This window comes from Molothrus ater, chromosome 34 (genome assembly GCF_012460135.2).
Source record: "Molothrus ater isolate BHLD 08-10-18 breed brown headed cowbird chromosome 34, BPBGC_Mater_1.1, whole genome shotgun sequence".
Lineage (NCBI taxonomy): Eukaryota > Metazoa > Chordata > Aves > Passeriformes > Icteridae > Molothrus > Molothrus ater.
The window spans coordinates 291,538-307,288 of NC_071661.1; the positions used below are offsets into that span (position 1 = coordinate 291,538).

The window sequence follows — 15,751 nt, forward strand, 5'->3', positions numbered from 1 at the left end:
ATCAGACTGTCTGTAAGGGTGATGAGTTTCTGTATAGTATAGTATAGTATAGTATAGTATAGTATAGTATAGTATAGTATAGTATAGTGTAATAAAGTAATTGATCAGCCTCAGCCTTCTGGAATCATGGAGTCAATGCTAATTATTTCCTCGACAGGGATGCCATGCTATAATAATTATCACCAACAGGTCCTCATTTGGTTTTATTTTCCAGGGTGAAATCTCCCTCTGATGGACACCTCCTACACTGTGCAAAAGCCCAGGTCACGTCACCTCCAGCTGTGGAAGAAACGGAGCTGCTCCAGAAGCTTTACCATCTCCTGGAAGCCAAGGGGTTTCAGACAAGGATGGAAGGAGTGGAACTCCTCCAAGACCTGTGCAGAACAAACCCCCAGCTCATCTCCACTAACATTGTCCAAGTACGTAGGGTATCTTCACTGCTCCTTTCCTTTAGCTCCTTTCCTAAGCCTGTAGCAGTAAAGTTAATTCAGTGTGTCTTGGCACTCTGTCCTGGCTGTTTGGGACATGCTGGTCCCTCTTACCCAGATAAATGTAATTCAGGTCCAGTCTTCAGGACAAGTTATTTCAGTCCAGCTGTATTTGTCTGGCAGGTGCCTATTGATGCTGTTCATCAGATGATGGCAGAATTTTCTGCTGGTGTAACTGCTGCTGTCTCCTACTCCCAGTTGGGTTAAGTGAAGGGAATCCAGCCCCTGAAAGCATGGCAATTGTTCTCTAGACCAAAAATGGGTTTGCATAGGGAAGAGAAGTATCAGGCTGGGTTGGTTTAAACCCATTTGGTTTTTCAAAAACAACACTTCTATATACTCCATCTTGTCTTACACAGGCACAACTCTGGCTACTCCTTTCCATCCTTGTTCCTATTCCTCTTGGTAAAGACGGTGCTCACCCTTCTTGGGGGGTCTTTTTTTCTCTTTGGAAAAGGATGGAAACAGCTAAGGACTCATCTCTGCCTTCTCCTCCCAGTAGCTGCTTTTTCCCTTTTTCCAGGAAAAGGATAATGAGGCTGTCAAGGGACTGAACCTGCTCTAATGAGAGCTGTACAGCACATTCCATTTTGGAAGTCTACCTGTTACTTAGAGAAATGGTCTGGATCCTGGAAGAGTTGACCAGAGCCCTGCACTTCTCCAGACACTGGCTCTGAGACAAACAAAATAAAACTTAGATCTCCTCCAGCCATAGTTTTGGCAAAATCAGAACTGCCCTCAGTACTTGAGGCAACTGTATAGAAAACCAGGCATTGTAAACATCTGCTTCCATTCAAAGCAAAGGTACTCTTTAGCATTAATAAAAGGAATTGATTTAATGATTTATAGATGGAGAGAAATACCATAGGGGCTACTCTGTCCCCAGCCCAACCTCTTAAAAACAGAAGAAATCTTTCAACCAGCATGAGGTTGCGCCACCATTCCAGTGAGTGGCCCACAGGAAAACAGTGAAATTGTGCAAGCGAGTGCTAGCCTGAGAGAAAGGATCACTTTCATCTTTGACATTGCTGACTGCTACAGCCACTCTTCAAACAAGGACATTTGAATCCAGCTTTCATGTTGCTTGTTCTCTTCACAGATTTTTGATTATTTTGTCCTGAGGATATCTGACAGCCACAAGAAAGTGAAGCAGAGGGCGCTGGACGTGCTGGCTGAAATCACAGGAGCCCTGAAAGATGCCCTGAACCCGGTGATCATTGGTTTGGTGGAAGGAATAACAAAGAACCTGAACTCAAAGGATCCCAGGGTTCGTGGGGCAGCTGTGAAAGCACTGGAAGAATCCATTGCTCATTTGGGTAAGGCTGAGCCCTGGCAGGGACTCTCCTCAACTGTGTCTCTGTCTCTCCTGCACAAGAGAGCGCTGAGTGCCTTGACAGCTGCTCTTGTCTGTGGAACACTCCAGCTGACACCCACCAGAAGCTGTGCAGCTGCAGTCCTTATGCACCATCCCCAACAGGCTGGAATGTGCAGCAGCATTTCCCAACAGTCCCAGAAGCCCTTGGCTCTGTGCTGCTCATCTGAAGAGCAAGTCCTGGGCTACAGCTTTGCTACAGTTCAGAGGCAAAGGGGGTTTGGAGTGTGCTTGGGCCCCGTCTGACTTCCCAAATGAACAGCTTTGCTGTTGGCATGAAGGGACACTGACCCATCAGAGCTTCTGCAGAGCAGCCACCTGCAAGGCTCTACATTAGAGGCATCAGCTGCCTATTTTCCACTTTTCTTCTTTGTCTTCTATTTTCAAAGGGGAACTGATGATTCACCAAGTTCATTTCTCTAGAACAAACAGGTATAAACCCAGCTGTCAATGATGCCTTGTTCCACATGTTGTTTTGCATGGAGCAAGATGGCCACAGCAATTAACTACATAGGCAAGGGCTGCTCTAAATTCCTCTGCCACACACATTTATGTCAGCTCTGAGAATGCTCACTGGGGAAATATGCCTGGAAAAAGGAGTGTTGAAGAGGCAGGTCTTCAAGAGGAGTTTCCACTTTCTCCTCCCCAGCTGCTCTGTGAACTCAGGAACTGCCTGACTCAGTGCCTTTCCGTGACCCAAGTATGGGCTTCTTCCTTTTTGCTCTGGGATGCAAAACCTTTTCACTGCTTCCATGTGACTGAACTCGAGGTCCCTGATGTGAAATGTTTTAACATAGCTCCTGCTACAGCAGACAACTTTGGATTTACAAATGTGAAAGGAGAGCTTTTCTTTTGGAATTTTAAACCCTGCCAAGTATGCTGGAAGGAAAGAAGAAAAGGATTCAAAAATCTGCAGAAATGTACTTTATTTTATAAAATGGTCTTGGCCCTGCCCTTTGCCTCCTCACTGTCCTTTCTCCTATGACCTGAGAAAAGTGAGCAGAAACATGTGTTTCCCTTGTAGATCAAGTGTCACTGCTGAAAGAGTTCAGCTACCAATGGAATCACCTGAGTGGCCAAGCTCTGCTGGATGTCACCGAGCGTATCACAGGTATGGCCTCCCCTTCTAAGCCAAGAGCTCTGCCCAGGGAGTATTGACAGGGAATGCCTGTGAGCAGGCAGCAGAGCAGCTCCTCCACATCAGGAGGTGCTGAGCTTGTCCCTGCTGCCCAATAGCCCAGGCAGGTGGATTTGGCAGGATTTCCCTGGCTGCTGCAGAGCTGGGCAGATCTGAGATGGGGGCGGCGCTCGGCCTCGGGGCTGAGCTCTCACTGGGGCATCTCAGAACCACCTCCAGGAAAGGGAGGGGCTGAAAATACCCCAGCTGGCTCCTCTCTGGGAAGCTCAGGGACATCTGTGATCTTTGAGGGGAAATGGTGGCAAATGCTCTTTCAGGGCATCAGTTTGTTTTGTCCTCACAGAATTCTTGTTTTTCTCTTGGAAAGTTTTGAGGCTGAACCGTGCAGAGCCTGGGGGTCACAGCTCAGGTCAAAACTCAACAGAGGCATCAGAGGCATGGGTTCAGTGCAAGGCAGCCTCTGGGGCACAGGGACAGAAGCAGAGTGCTGAGGCTCCCTGCCTGTGCTGTCCAAGTGGCCTTGGACTGAGCCTTTCAGGGTGTGCAAACAGTGTCTGCCTGTGCCAGCGCTGTCCAAAATGCTACAAATGCAGCTGATAATTGATTCCTCAGAGGAGCTTGCTATGTCAGCAATAGCCAAGGAATGGAAAAAGGATAATCTCAATATATAGTAGAGAAGACAATTGATTACCTTGCTTTACCTGGGGCTAAATCCACTGCTAATTATGCCAACATCTTTAAATGCAAGGTTTAAGACACTTTGTGTCTCCATTAGGAATCTCAAAAGGGCACGTTTGGCGATTGGGAATGTCAAAGGCCCTTTAAAAAGCAATTGAATAAATAGATCTCCAGCAATAGGGAATTTAGTTTAGCAGTTCTTTTGATCTCTTTTTCAAATAAAGGAATTAACCATAAATTAGGACTACTTTAGAAAGAGCAGATGTTGTCTCTGAGATTTAGTAGGAACAGACAGCTGTTCCTCACCTTCAGTAGTCACCGATGTCTTTAATTGCATTTAAACTCAAATGAATTCCCATTTTAAAATGGTACCATAACCCTTTCCTGCTTAGCAGAATTGGTTTTGGGTACTTGCAGGAGCTCTTTCAATGTTGATGACTGCTGGTGGATTAACAGCACAGAGAAAATGAAGTCTCTTCCACCACAGAATATTAAATGGCTGCTAGATAACATTTTGTCTGATCAGAAAATAAGAATGGTCTCCAGAGCAGTTCAGGTTTTGGTCTCTCAGCCAAATCTGCCATGCAAGAAGCCTGTTGGTAGTAACTTTTTGTCTGTGTTTGATACAGTTCAGTTCAGAAAATGGGCAGAGAGCACATTTCAGAGACAAAATGAGAAAACACTCGTGTTTTCGTTACATTTCAGTCCCCCGTGTAGCATTTTTCTTTCTCTATGCCCCTATTTCAGTGGACATTAAAAGAAAAATGCCATTAACATTGGGAGGGGAAGTGGCAATAAAATGTGGAGATGCTCAAATGCCACACCAATGGGGTCTGGGTAATTATCTAAGACACCCTGAGGTTTGAAACAGCTGTTTCTTGGAAGCCCCAAAAGCATTCTGCCAAAGACACCAGCTGGTCACTGATGTTTCTAATCCAGCTGTCAGGCAGCAGCCATCTCTGGTGGGCTGGAGTTTTGAGGTGTGTTCTAATCCTGCCCTTTGCTGTGTGCCACTGAGCACAGGGAAGAGCCAGATTAGACATTTGGCACTTGACATCAAAGTTACAAAAATGGAATCATCCCTTTATTAGAAATCTCTCCATTTCCTCTCTATGGTGCATTTCCAAACCTTCAGTGTGGGTTTAGACAAGTTCCTAATGGAAATAAAATGAAGTTGGACATTTCATTCATTGTTCATGCAGAAAGAGATAGTGAAATAATTTAATAAATGTGCAAAGTCTGCCACAGGGACAAGGCTCTGGTTGGAGCAATTAGTCCTGAGGGGTTGGTGGTTCTGTTTCCAGGATGATCAGCTGCTTTGCCCGTTTCTGGATCAAGGGGCTCTGTGTGCTGTTTTGCTGATCTTGGCCAGAGAGGCTTGCCAGAAGCAAAAGCAGAGGTAGATCCTTGTTTGCATTGAGGTTGTGGCTAAGGAGCTGTGTCTCTATCCCGGCAGTGCTTGTGCAGTGGGTCCATGCCAGGAGCCCTGCAGTCGTCCAGCGCGACGCCCTGCCCGTGCTCTGGTCCTTCCTGGAGAACAAGGCGCTGCCCGTGCGGAGCGCCAGTGTCCGCACCGTGGCCACCAAGCTCGCCTCTGCCCTCTACAAGGTGATGGGCACCCAGCTGAAGAAATGTGCTGCCAGCAAGCCTCCACACGTGCGGGAAAACCTCTCCAAAATGCTGGGCTGGTGAAGGAGAGATGTTCTCCAGAAGGCTGAGGAAGCGCTGAGTTGGACACCCTGGATTTGCCTTTTTAGCTGTGCCAAAAAAGACGAAATCCAAAGGAAGGGTTTGCATGTGCCCCCACTCTCTCCATCGCCCTTCCTGGTCATGGCATGGGGGGCCTGAAGCAGCTCCAGATGGAGGACAAGGTGAAGGGAATCATGGCTCAGCCTCACACAGAGGTGAGGGGGGAGCTGGGCCACTCTCTGTTGGGAGGAAGGGTCTTGTGGCAGCCCAGAGAGGCTGTGCACATTGCCAGGGAACAGCTGTGCCCTGCATGTGCCCCTGCAAGGAGCTGTGCTGCTGCCAGTGCCCCTGGAGCTGCAGGGCTGCTGAGCTGTGGGGCAGGCAGAGGAGCAGGAGGGTGCAGGTGCAGCTGAGCCATTCCTGGAGAGCACAGGGCTCTGGGCTCCCTGCTGTCCCAGGGCAGCCCAGAGGCCAGGCTGTGCCTGTGCTAGCTCTGGGCAAGTGGCTCAGGGTTTTGCCCTGGCCTGCCTCAGGTGTCTGCCAGCAGGAGCATGTTTCCCTGTGCAGCTGTTTAGAAGTTTGCAGGAAATGTGTCCCATGAAATACGGAGCTTCGGATGCTTTAGGTTTGCGTGGTGGCCACTGTTAAACTTTGTGTCTCCATTTTGCAGATCTGGCTGGTTACAGTCTTAACGAGAAGTTTTCTCTGGACACTTCCGATGTTCCCTCACCCACAAAGTCCTCACCTCCCGTCCAGAAGAGCTCTCTTTCCTCCAAGCTCAGGAAGAAGCTGCTGCCTGCATGAAGAGTGTTTGAAGAATAGGATTGATGCATTAGGCTTCATAGTTACAGCTGTACATATGTTCTGATCTTTAGATGTAGTTTTGAATTAATGTGTTTTGATTGTATCTGTAAAATTTGATGACGTATTTTTAACTATATATAATTTTGATGATGAAAAAAGTAAATAAACAAATAAAACTTAAATAAACCAAGAGGAGAATGTGAGACCAGGACCTGCTAGCCTAGAGATTATGGGAGTGCAGCTCACTCAATGTGCCAGTGTCTCACCACATCCTTTCCTCATTGGGCCTCTCCTCTTCCTCTTTGGCCGTGTTTTCTTTGTGTCATTTGTGCTGCTCTTTGTTACTTGGCATTACAACGGGGCCACCATTGACCTGTTTGGGGAACAATGGATCCAAAAGATCCTGTATAGTCAAAGGTTTTCTACCTAGGTGTGTTCTGTGCTCACCAAAGGCCTGAGCAAAGAAACCAAGAGAAGTGTGCCCAAATCCCAAAGCTTTGCTCCTTTGCAACCTCCCACAGATCTGGCTCACAGGTGTCTTCAATCACAATTTCATAGGTAAGAAGAGGTCATGCATTTCACTGGGAAATTATGCACTGCTTTGGCAAAGTCACCTGTATGTATATTTACGCGGGACAGCAGTCCAGCTGTGTTGTTTGCACCTTGTTTGCAGAGGGATGAGTGCCCTGGGAGGCCAATAACAAGTGACAAGGGTTCCTCCAATCTGTACTGCAGCCTGGGTGCCATTCAGCCCAGAGCCTGGGGATCATTTGTTCCCATGGACCAGTGCTTGCCAGTGTAATGAATTCCTGCAGCTGGAAGAAGCAATTCTGGATTCAGCTCCAGCTGTTGGTGGGCTGCATGATCATTGACAATGCTGCCCTTCCAGAAATTATTCTGCAGTTTCCTTTCATAATCATTTGGAATTTGAAACTTCACATTTCAATTTGCTTTGTCTTAGGGAAAAACACTTCTGGGCCCAGTGCAAACTGTAACCTTTTGACAGCAAAGTCCTCATGGTTGCCAGCTTCTGATGTCACACAATGTCACCTGGCTGCATGTGTTTGCTTTGCTCTGGGTCTAGTCCTGGCCTAGTAAAGCCCAGGGAGGGTGGCACATTGCAGGGAAAATGGGTCCATGAGCTTATGGGGTTGCCATCAGCAGCAGAGAGAATGTGCCCTTTGGGGATTTCTCTGGAGACAAAATTAGGGACCTACTCCATGCCACAATATTCTCTTAGATCTTTCTGAAATATCCTAGAAAAGGCTGTGAAACTTCATATTTCCTTGCACACCCACTGTTTGAACAGGGGCATTTTTGTCCTTCCTCAAAGCCATTGCTCTTGCACATCAGAAACATGAACATCCACCAGCAGGAATGATGCATGGTCCTCCTGCTACTGCTTCAGAGGACTGGGAAGTGCAGACCTGGGTATTACCAATATGAGCGTTTAATTAGCATTTCATGCTCCTTCGAGCTGTCCAGATCTCAGGGCTTTTTGTTTCAAAGCAGCCACTGCACCATCTCTAGGGAAGAACAGGAAATGGGAAACAGCGACTGCCAGCCTTGCAAGGGTGTAGGGGAGAACCTGAAGTGTCTGCATCCCAAGATGAATGGGAAGAGTGTAATTGCCAAAGCCATCCTTCATTAGGATAGCAGGACCAGTTCTTTACTGCATGCTTGCATGAAAATCATTTGGGATCTCCTTTGTGTATCTCATGCAGAAAAGGAGCTCTTAATAATACCACGCTACTTAAACCAGATTGGGATGTGGCTCTGTAATGGTTCACAATGAAGCAGACTGCCTGCTTTGTCACTGCCAGCCCTGGTGAGCCTGTGAGGGACCGTAGCATATCCCATGCCTGTTTTGCCTCCAAGCAAAGCTTGGTTTTCCTTATTAGTGTGGAGTAAATACAAGAGTAATAAAATGGACAATTAAACTGGCCACTTTGGAGGATATGCTCATGCTTTCGCATGTCAGTCCTGTACCTCATGCTCCCAAGGCTTGTTACTCATCATGAAATATTTTAACAAAAAAACCTCAGCTCTCATGTTACATCTGAATAAAATTGCACAAGATCATCAAGAATTCTGCTGTCAGGATCAAGACAAGAGCCTTCCGACACTCACTTGCAGCTGTCCTGGATTTCTGCAGGCCTTTGTGAAAAGCTGCTGCAGACAGAGTGTTTGGAGTTGGTTTGGGCCTTTCTGGGAGATCTGTGGAGCAGTGTGCAGGGCTCTCCTGGCAGAAAACTGTTTGTCCAAGCCCAGGGACATGGTGCCAGCAGAAGCGGAGCGGCCCCGCTCCCAGCCCGAGAGTCTGTGAGCTGAGCCACGCCGGGGAGGAAAGACAGCGAGGGGCTCCAGCCCAGCTGCTTCCCCTGCCCTGACCGTTCCAGGGAGCTCTGCCATGGGAGAAAGTCGATGCCGCACGAGCCACCAAGCTTCCATCAGCTGCTGGAACTGCTCCGTGACAGCTCCTGTTCTTCCCGAGAGAGAACCCGGCGCCTTCTTGGAACACATGTCATGGGGGGATTCTGTTTGTTAATAAACTGTTGGGGTTTTTCCCACTTTCATCTATTAGTAATAATTTCCTATTGCTGGAAAGGGATCGTTGGAACACTTTAGAGGAGATGACTTATTGCACAATATCCTGTTTTAAGTTGTCTCAAACTGTGTGAGACAGATGGCTTCACACAGGAGCATCCCCAAGGCTGCTGAGGGAAAGGCACAGAGGAAGACAAACCCAGTATTTCTGAGGGAAACTCCTTGACACCAAACCAACCTGAGCTGTCAAACAGCAGACCTGATGTTTCAAGGCACGGGCCAAAGGGGAAAACTTTCAGTGTGTTTGGTGCAGGCTGGGCTATGCTTGAGGCAAAGGTGTGTCAGTGTGTTGGATAATACTCTTTTCTGGACCTAGAAATGGGACAACTGAGAGGTGTTTTAAAAACTTTTGTTCCATTTTCAGTCTCATGAGAAGGGTGAGACAATACAGATGTTATAATTCACACCATCACAATCAGAAGCTGACTATTTCCTAATTATAATACGTTTTAAGTGTTTCTTGGTCTATCTGCTTTTTTCCACGCCATGTTGTAGATGCCTTAAAGCCAATTATTTCAAACTACCCCTTGTGGGTCCCTCTACAATGCATCTTTCATAGCTTTATTTTTCCAAAGTCTTATTTGCAAGGCCATCTTTTGAAAATTTTTTCTAGCTCCATTTCTCTCTCAACAATATCTGTCCTATTCCATGGCATTTTTAAGTTAGCATTTCTTGTCTCAAGATTTATATACAGATTCATACTGTGTGGGCCTTCTATTAGGCTCTAAAAACTTTTTACATATCCATTTTCCATATCAGTGCACTTGGCTCCTTCTCTCCTCATTGTGCATGGCAAGCACAGGGGCCCAGAGCTCCTGCAGAACCCATCACAGCACTCAGTGGGAGCAAACTTGTGTCCAGTCCTCACCTGGAGCTGTGGTGCCTAGCATTCCACCACATTGGAATGAGGAACTGTTCCTGCTCTTTCAGAAGGAGCTAAGGAGGTTTGGCCGTCAGATCAGATCCTTCCCAGCTCTTGATTTGCTGCCCTGGGGGAGCTGCTGCTTTGTGGCAGCACTTGTTTCACAGCTGACAGCCCTGCTCTGCTGGCCTGCAGCCATTGCAGGAGCCTTTGCTGGTGACATTGAACGTTTCAGATCTTCTTAAGGAAAGCTCAGGGCAGAACTTGTCAAAAGAGCATTGCCTGGATGATGCTTTTAACATTGGATCTTTCCTCCACCAGTGTTCATGTCCAGGACCTGTGACCCCGAGTGGGCTGCTGCCTCCTGAAATCCCAAACAGCGCAGGATGTCTCCCAGAGGCAACCTGCCACCACCTCCAACTCAGGCTGCCCTGGCAGTGCCAAGCGCCTCCTGCAAACTGACATCAGGAAACTGGATTTGTGAGTTTTGATTCCCATGAAAAGGGTTGGCATTCCTGTCCAGGTGCCCGTGGCCCCAGCTGCGCTGCCGCCTCCTGAAATTCCGAATGGCGCACAGCATCTCCCAGACCCAAGCTGCCAGCATCTCCAACTTGGGCTGCCCTGGCAGTGCCAAGCTCCTTCTGCAAAATGACATCAGGAAACTGGGGTGGTGAGTTTTGTTTCCAATGGAGAAAGGCCTGCGTTCAGCCCAGGGGCCTGTGGCCCCAGTTGGGCGGCCGCCTCCTGAAATCCCAAACGGCACAGGGTGTCTCCCAGATCCAACCCACCACCACCTCCAACTCGGGCTGCCCTGGCAGTGCCAAGTGCCTCCTGCAAACTGACATCAGGACACTGGAGTGGTGAGTTTTGTTTCCCATGGCAAAGGGCTGGCATTCGTGTCCAGGGGCCTGTGGTGTAACAACTCCCCCAGGCCCCAGAGTCTCAGACCTCAGGCAGCCACCGGTGACCAACAGGGACAGGAAGGCAACAGGACGGGTCTGGGTTTAGCAAAACCCAGGATCCTTTATTGTGCCAGGGACCAAGACAAGAAACGAGGGGCGGAGGGTCATGGATTTTACATGACAGGGTAGGGGTGGTGTTTAGGGTTGGGGTCCAACAGCAGGAGGAGCAGGGGACTGTGTCGCAGACATCTTTCATGAAAAATCCTTTCTTAGGATTTTTCCTTGTGACAAGCTGCAGTTCAGCAACCAAAGTAAACAATGGTTATCTGCTGCTGTGGAATGCAACAGGTGATTGGTCTCCTGTGGGTGTTTGGATTTCTTGACCACTCATGGCAGAGCTGGCTCTTGCTCTGTCTGAGACACAGATCCTTGTTATTCATTCTTTTCTATTCTTAGCTTAGCTAGCTTCTCAAGAAACCTTTTCCTTTCTATTGCTTTTTAGTATAGTCTTAATGTAACATATATCATAAAATAATAAATCAAGCCTTCTGATCATGGAGTCAACATTCTCGTCTCTTCTTCATCCTGAAAACCCTTGTGACCACAGTCACAATTGGTGACCCCCGACTGAGGAGGACAATCATCACTGGGTGAGACCACCAGAGGAGCATTGCTGCACTGGGTAAACCCTGAATGTGTGGCATTGATGGTTGCTTCACAAGTGACCACAGAAGTGGATTCTAGCCAGGAGCTGAAGAACTGAAGATCCGAATTTGGACAGAGTTCACAGCAAGGCTGACCACTAAGGGAACCTTCTGAAAAGCCTCCAGGAAGATGTTCGGAAAGCTCAGCAGCACCGTGCAGATAGCCAGAGAGTCCTGGACACTGTCACAAGGTACTGTTGGTTTTTCCCCTCCTGAAGATGAGGTCAGTCGCAGTTTGTGGCTGCTCATCTGGAGGACTCCTCCCCTAGAGGATGAGGTTCCATTCTCCCCTTCAGAGGAGAAACTTATTGCCCTCTGGCAAAAATGGGGTGAAGAGGACAGAATTCTCCTGTTGGAGGCAGATCTCTATGATTTTTTTCGATGGGCAAAGCTCTTTGGGTTTTTTACGAATGTGCTATATGCCCTCGATATGTTTGTCTGGGAGTGTATGGGCTCCATTTTCCAATTCTTTTTATACCGGGGGTTCGGATGCCCCTTGATTTATCCAACCTTTTTGAAGCTCTTTCTAGTCTTGAAACGGAGAGCAGCTGTTTTTCCCTGGATTGCTAACTGCAAGGGGCAAGCCCCGTTCCCCCCAATTCCGGGGGAATACCCTTTGGAGGGGGACGCTCTGTTGCTTTCCAGCCCCCCTGAACCACAGTGGGGGGGCGAAGTTTCGCCCGCAGCCGAAGTTTTTTTTACTGCGTCTTCGGAGCATGCTCAGACGGAGCCGTTTGTTCCCCCCTCCCGTTGCTCTCAGGGGGGATGGGAGTGGGCGGCGCCGCCCCGGCCAGCGCCGCGAGCACCGCCCCGGCCAGCGCCACGGGCACCGCCCCGGCCAGCGCCGCGGGCGCCGCCCCAACCCGCCCCGCGGGTGCGGGCGGTTCCCCCCGCGGCCCGTCCCGCGGCCGCCCCTCCGGGGGAGCCTGTGGGCGCTCCAGCCGCGGTTCCACCGGCTTCCCTGCCTGCATCTATCTCAGAGACACCGCTTCCCGCGGCTGCGCCGATGTTGCTGGGCAACAGCGATCCACCGCTCCCCCCGGCCGTCCCGCCGCCTTCTGCGACTGCGGTTCCGCGGCCGATGTCAGAGTCCGGCGCAGAAGAAGCTGCCGACCCCGTGCCGCCCCCGCCGCCCCCGCCGCCTCCCCAGGCGGCCCCGCTGCCTGCCCCTGCGGGGACTCCGTTCTCCATGTCCGCGTCAGAGGCTGCCTTGGAGCCGGCGGCAGAAGCAGAGGCGCCTCCTGCATCCAGCGTGACTTCCTCCCCGAGTTTTTCGGGTTGTCCCGGGGCTGCCCCTACGGGGGGAGCTGGGACAGGGGAAGAGGGCGTCAGCCTGTCCTTCCGTGGAGGAGGCATGGCCCGACAGCTGGCTGTGGGCGCAGCGCGACTGCCTGTTTTCAAGATCAGCATTCTTGGCGGGTTGGGGGGTGTTTGGTCCGGGTTTTTCCCCTGGGGGATGCGAATCTCTCTGCCGCCCCTCGCGCGCCCCAGCGGCGAGGGGGAGGTGGGTCCCGAAAGTTCTGCCCCTGGTCCCCAGCCCAGAGCGGGTGGCGGTGGTGCCGTGAGGCAGATGGGAGGAACACCTTTTGCATTTGCATTGCAGAGGCAGAGGGCACAGCAGGAAGCGAGCATCGCTTGTCTGCTGTGGGGAAAGGACATCCCCAGACCCGAGACGAAGTTTCTCGGGACAGCTTCTGTCTTCCCATTGCCGGCATGCCTCGGTGATTTTGGGGAAAGGAAGCGTTTGGTCACCCCTTCTGCCATTGTACTGGCAGCAGGGTGCGGGTCTGTGCCAATGCAGAGCCTGCCTCGGGGGCTGGGCCTGGGCTGTCTGGCTTGGTTGCTTGGGCCAGGGCCACCTCCCAGCCTCCTGTTGGGTTTGGGGGCTTTGCTTCCCCCTTCTGGTCCTGGGCCACCTTTCTGTGGGCCAGGTCTGGGGTTCCTGATCCTTCCACATGGGCCAGGGCCCCCAAGGGCCTCTCTCTGGCTCCTCTGCTGCTGCTCTTTCCGACAAGACAAAAAAAAAAAAAAAAAAAAAAAAAAAAAAAAAAAAAAAAAAAAAAATTAAATTGAATAAAAAAGGGTGAAAGAGCTGGCAGCAGCTCAGAGGCATTGAGGAGCCAGGGATTGGCTTCAGCCCAAGTTGTTCAATGAAGGGCTGTGGCAAGACATTTCAGAAATTTTCTAATTTTCTCAAAATTGTTTGAAGACTGTCAATGGACTTTTGATAAATATTGATGGACTTTTCTGTAGCAAGCCTGTTTCAGGACCAAAAGAAACTTTCAGATATGGCAAAGAGGAACATCTTCAAGCCATGGACTTTTCCTGAAACTCAGCTGCTTGGACTTGAATTTTCTTTGCATTGTTTTTGCATTTTCTTATATTATAGAATTGTTTTAGTAATATGATAGAATTTTATGTTCTACAGGTGAAGAAATTCCCAGTGCATTCCACAGGAGCACTTGAGTGGAGTTTGATTGGCAACAGATAACCTGTCAAGTGTTTGTCTTTTTCTTCGGCATGAGTACAGCAGAGAAAATTACAAACACTTTTTTCTTTTAATTTAACTAAATAAAAAAAGGTGACATGTCGCAGACATCTTTCATGAAAAATCCTTTCTTAGGATTTTTCCTTGTGACAAGCTGCAGTTCAGCAACCAAAGTAAACAATGGTTATCTGCTGCTGTGGAATGTAACAGGTGATTGGTCTCCTGTGGGTGTTTGGATTTCTTGACCACTCATGGCAGAGCTGGCTCTTGCTCTGTCTGAGACACAGATCTTTGTTATTCATTCTTTTCTATTCTTAGCTTAGCTAGCTGCTGAAGAAACTTTTCCTTTCTATTGCTTTTTAGTATAGTCTTAATGTAACATATATCATAAAATAATAAATCAAGCCTTCTGATCATGGAGTCAACATTCTCGTCTCTTCTTCATCCTGAAAACCCTTGTGACCACAGTCACAAGAAACTTCTTAAAGAGGAATCAGGCTATCATCAAAGGAACAGTGCAGCCTCTTTCAGTGGAGTGTTGCCTTCAGTTGCAGGAGTACAGTATAATGGCCACTGAGTGGTTGGCTTCACTGCTGTGTAGAGAGAGACTGAAGAAAAAAGATCTCTTTTCCCTGATCAAGTGATTACAAATTTCAAAATCTGAAATACTAACTTAAATGAGTACAATAGGTGAAGTATATGCTGCAGGAAGAGCTGCATTTCAGGTTCTTGGTAAGATATTTCTAATCACCATCTGCTCATCTCCAGTTTTTGATCGTGATTCCTGTTCTCTGCTTATTGTAAAATCTCTTTTCTCCCCAGTCTGATTTTCAATCCAAAGTGTAGCTGAACTATAAATTTTGGGGAGTCTCATTTGCTTACAGCTCATGTAGTACACAGCCAATGCAAAAGGAAATATAAATTATTCTGGTAATAATCTGACCTTCCTACCTCCTTGTTTAATCTGGGTAGACCATATGTGCAGCCCTCTTTTAAGTCCATCCAAGAATATTTCAGAGGAAGAGTAAAGGAGGTCATAAAGCATCACAAGACCTTGACTTCAAAATTATTTTCAAATAAACTAATTCAGAATACAATGATAACCATGATAGGTTTCATCTGCCTACAGCAGGCTCTAGAACAGAGGAAAAAATAGCTGAAGATTTTTTGGTGTATTTTAAAACCAAAACCCCTGACTTAGCCTGTTAGCTCAGTTGAGTGTGTTTGGATAATAATTATTCTGTCTTTAAAATGGTTTTAGGTTGACAACTGCAATCTATTATTTATTGGTTTCATTAAATATTGAAAGTTTATTTTACTATTGTAGTGAAGAATTTAACATTCAATCTTAGTTCCTCTTGGGGTAATATGCAGGAAAAGCCACTGCAGGAAAAGTTCTCTGCAACCAGGCAGTGATCCTACATCTCCTAAATCCAAATTTCTCACTTAGATTGCAAAAGGATAATTTTATTCTTCCTAAAATATGGCTGGTTTTTTCTTTTGTCTTGATCTTACAGATGCCTATTTTACCCAAAGTGAAGGACTGGTATCATCATGCATGCACAAGTCCCCTTGAAGGTGTTTTATATACCTATCCTGAATTTATAAGGACAAACTATTTTTGCTTTCTGTTTGAATTTCAATGATATGTGATTTTCTGTATCAAATAAAATTCAAAATCATGTGCTGAATCTTTAATAGTATCTGATATAATTAAAGGACTGTGCAGGAAAAGCAAGCAGAGAATGATAGCAAGAAATTGGCATGGTGTAGCTGGTTTCTGATTTTAGTTCCTCCATTTCTTTCTGTCATCCTTCCACTCTACCAGTGAAGAAAGGAAAAACAACCTAAAGAGAATAAGATCTTAAAAAACAAAAAAAAAAAAAAGAAAAGAAAAAATTGAAATAACATGTCTCTCAAAAATATTTGTTTCTGAAATAAGATGAAACATCTGAAAATGCTTCAACAACCTGTATGGGATGATGATATCTGGATAATATAATTACCTTTACTGTTGCT

At 47.7% G+C, this 15,751-nt stretch overlaps 1 protein-coding gene and 1 pseudogene across 1 annotated transcript in view; both read left to right on the plus strand.

Annotated features, from left to right (window-relative positions):
* LOC129047054 (TOG array regulator of axonemal microtubules protein 2-like) overlaps window positions 1-5,368 on the plus strand; it is a 28,699-nt gene extending 23,331 nt beyond the window's left edge. Inside the window, exons 12-15 of the mRNA XM_054518117.1 lie at window positions 215-419; window positions 1,588-1,804; window positions 2,885-2,971; window positions 5,133-5,368. Of these exons, the coding sequence (XP_054374092.1) occupies window positions 215-419; window positions 1,588-1,804; window positions 2,885-2,971; window positions 5,133-5,368 (745 nt within the window). The remainder of the gene's footprint in view (window positions 1-214; window positions 420-1,587; window positions 1,805-2,884; window positions 2,972-5,132) is intronic.
* The window catches only part of LOC129047051 (zinc finger protein 135-like), a 208,199-nt pseudogene that overhangs the window by 150,683 nt on the left and 41,765 nt on the right, over window positions 1-15,751 (plus strand).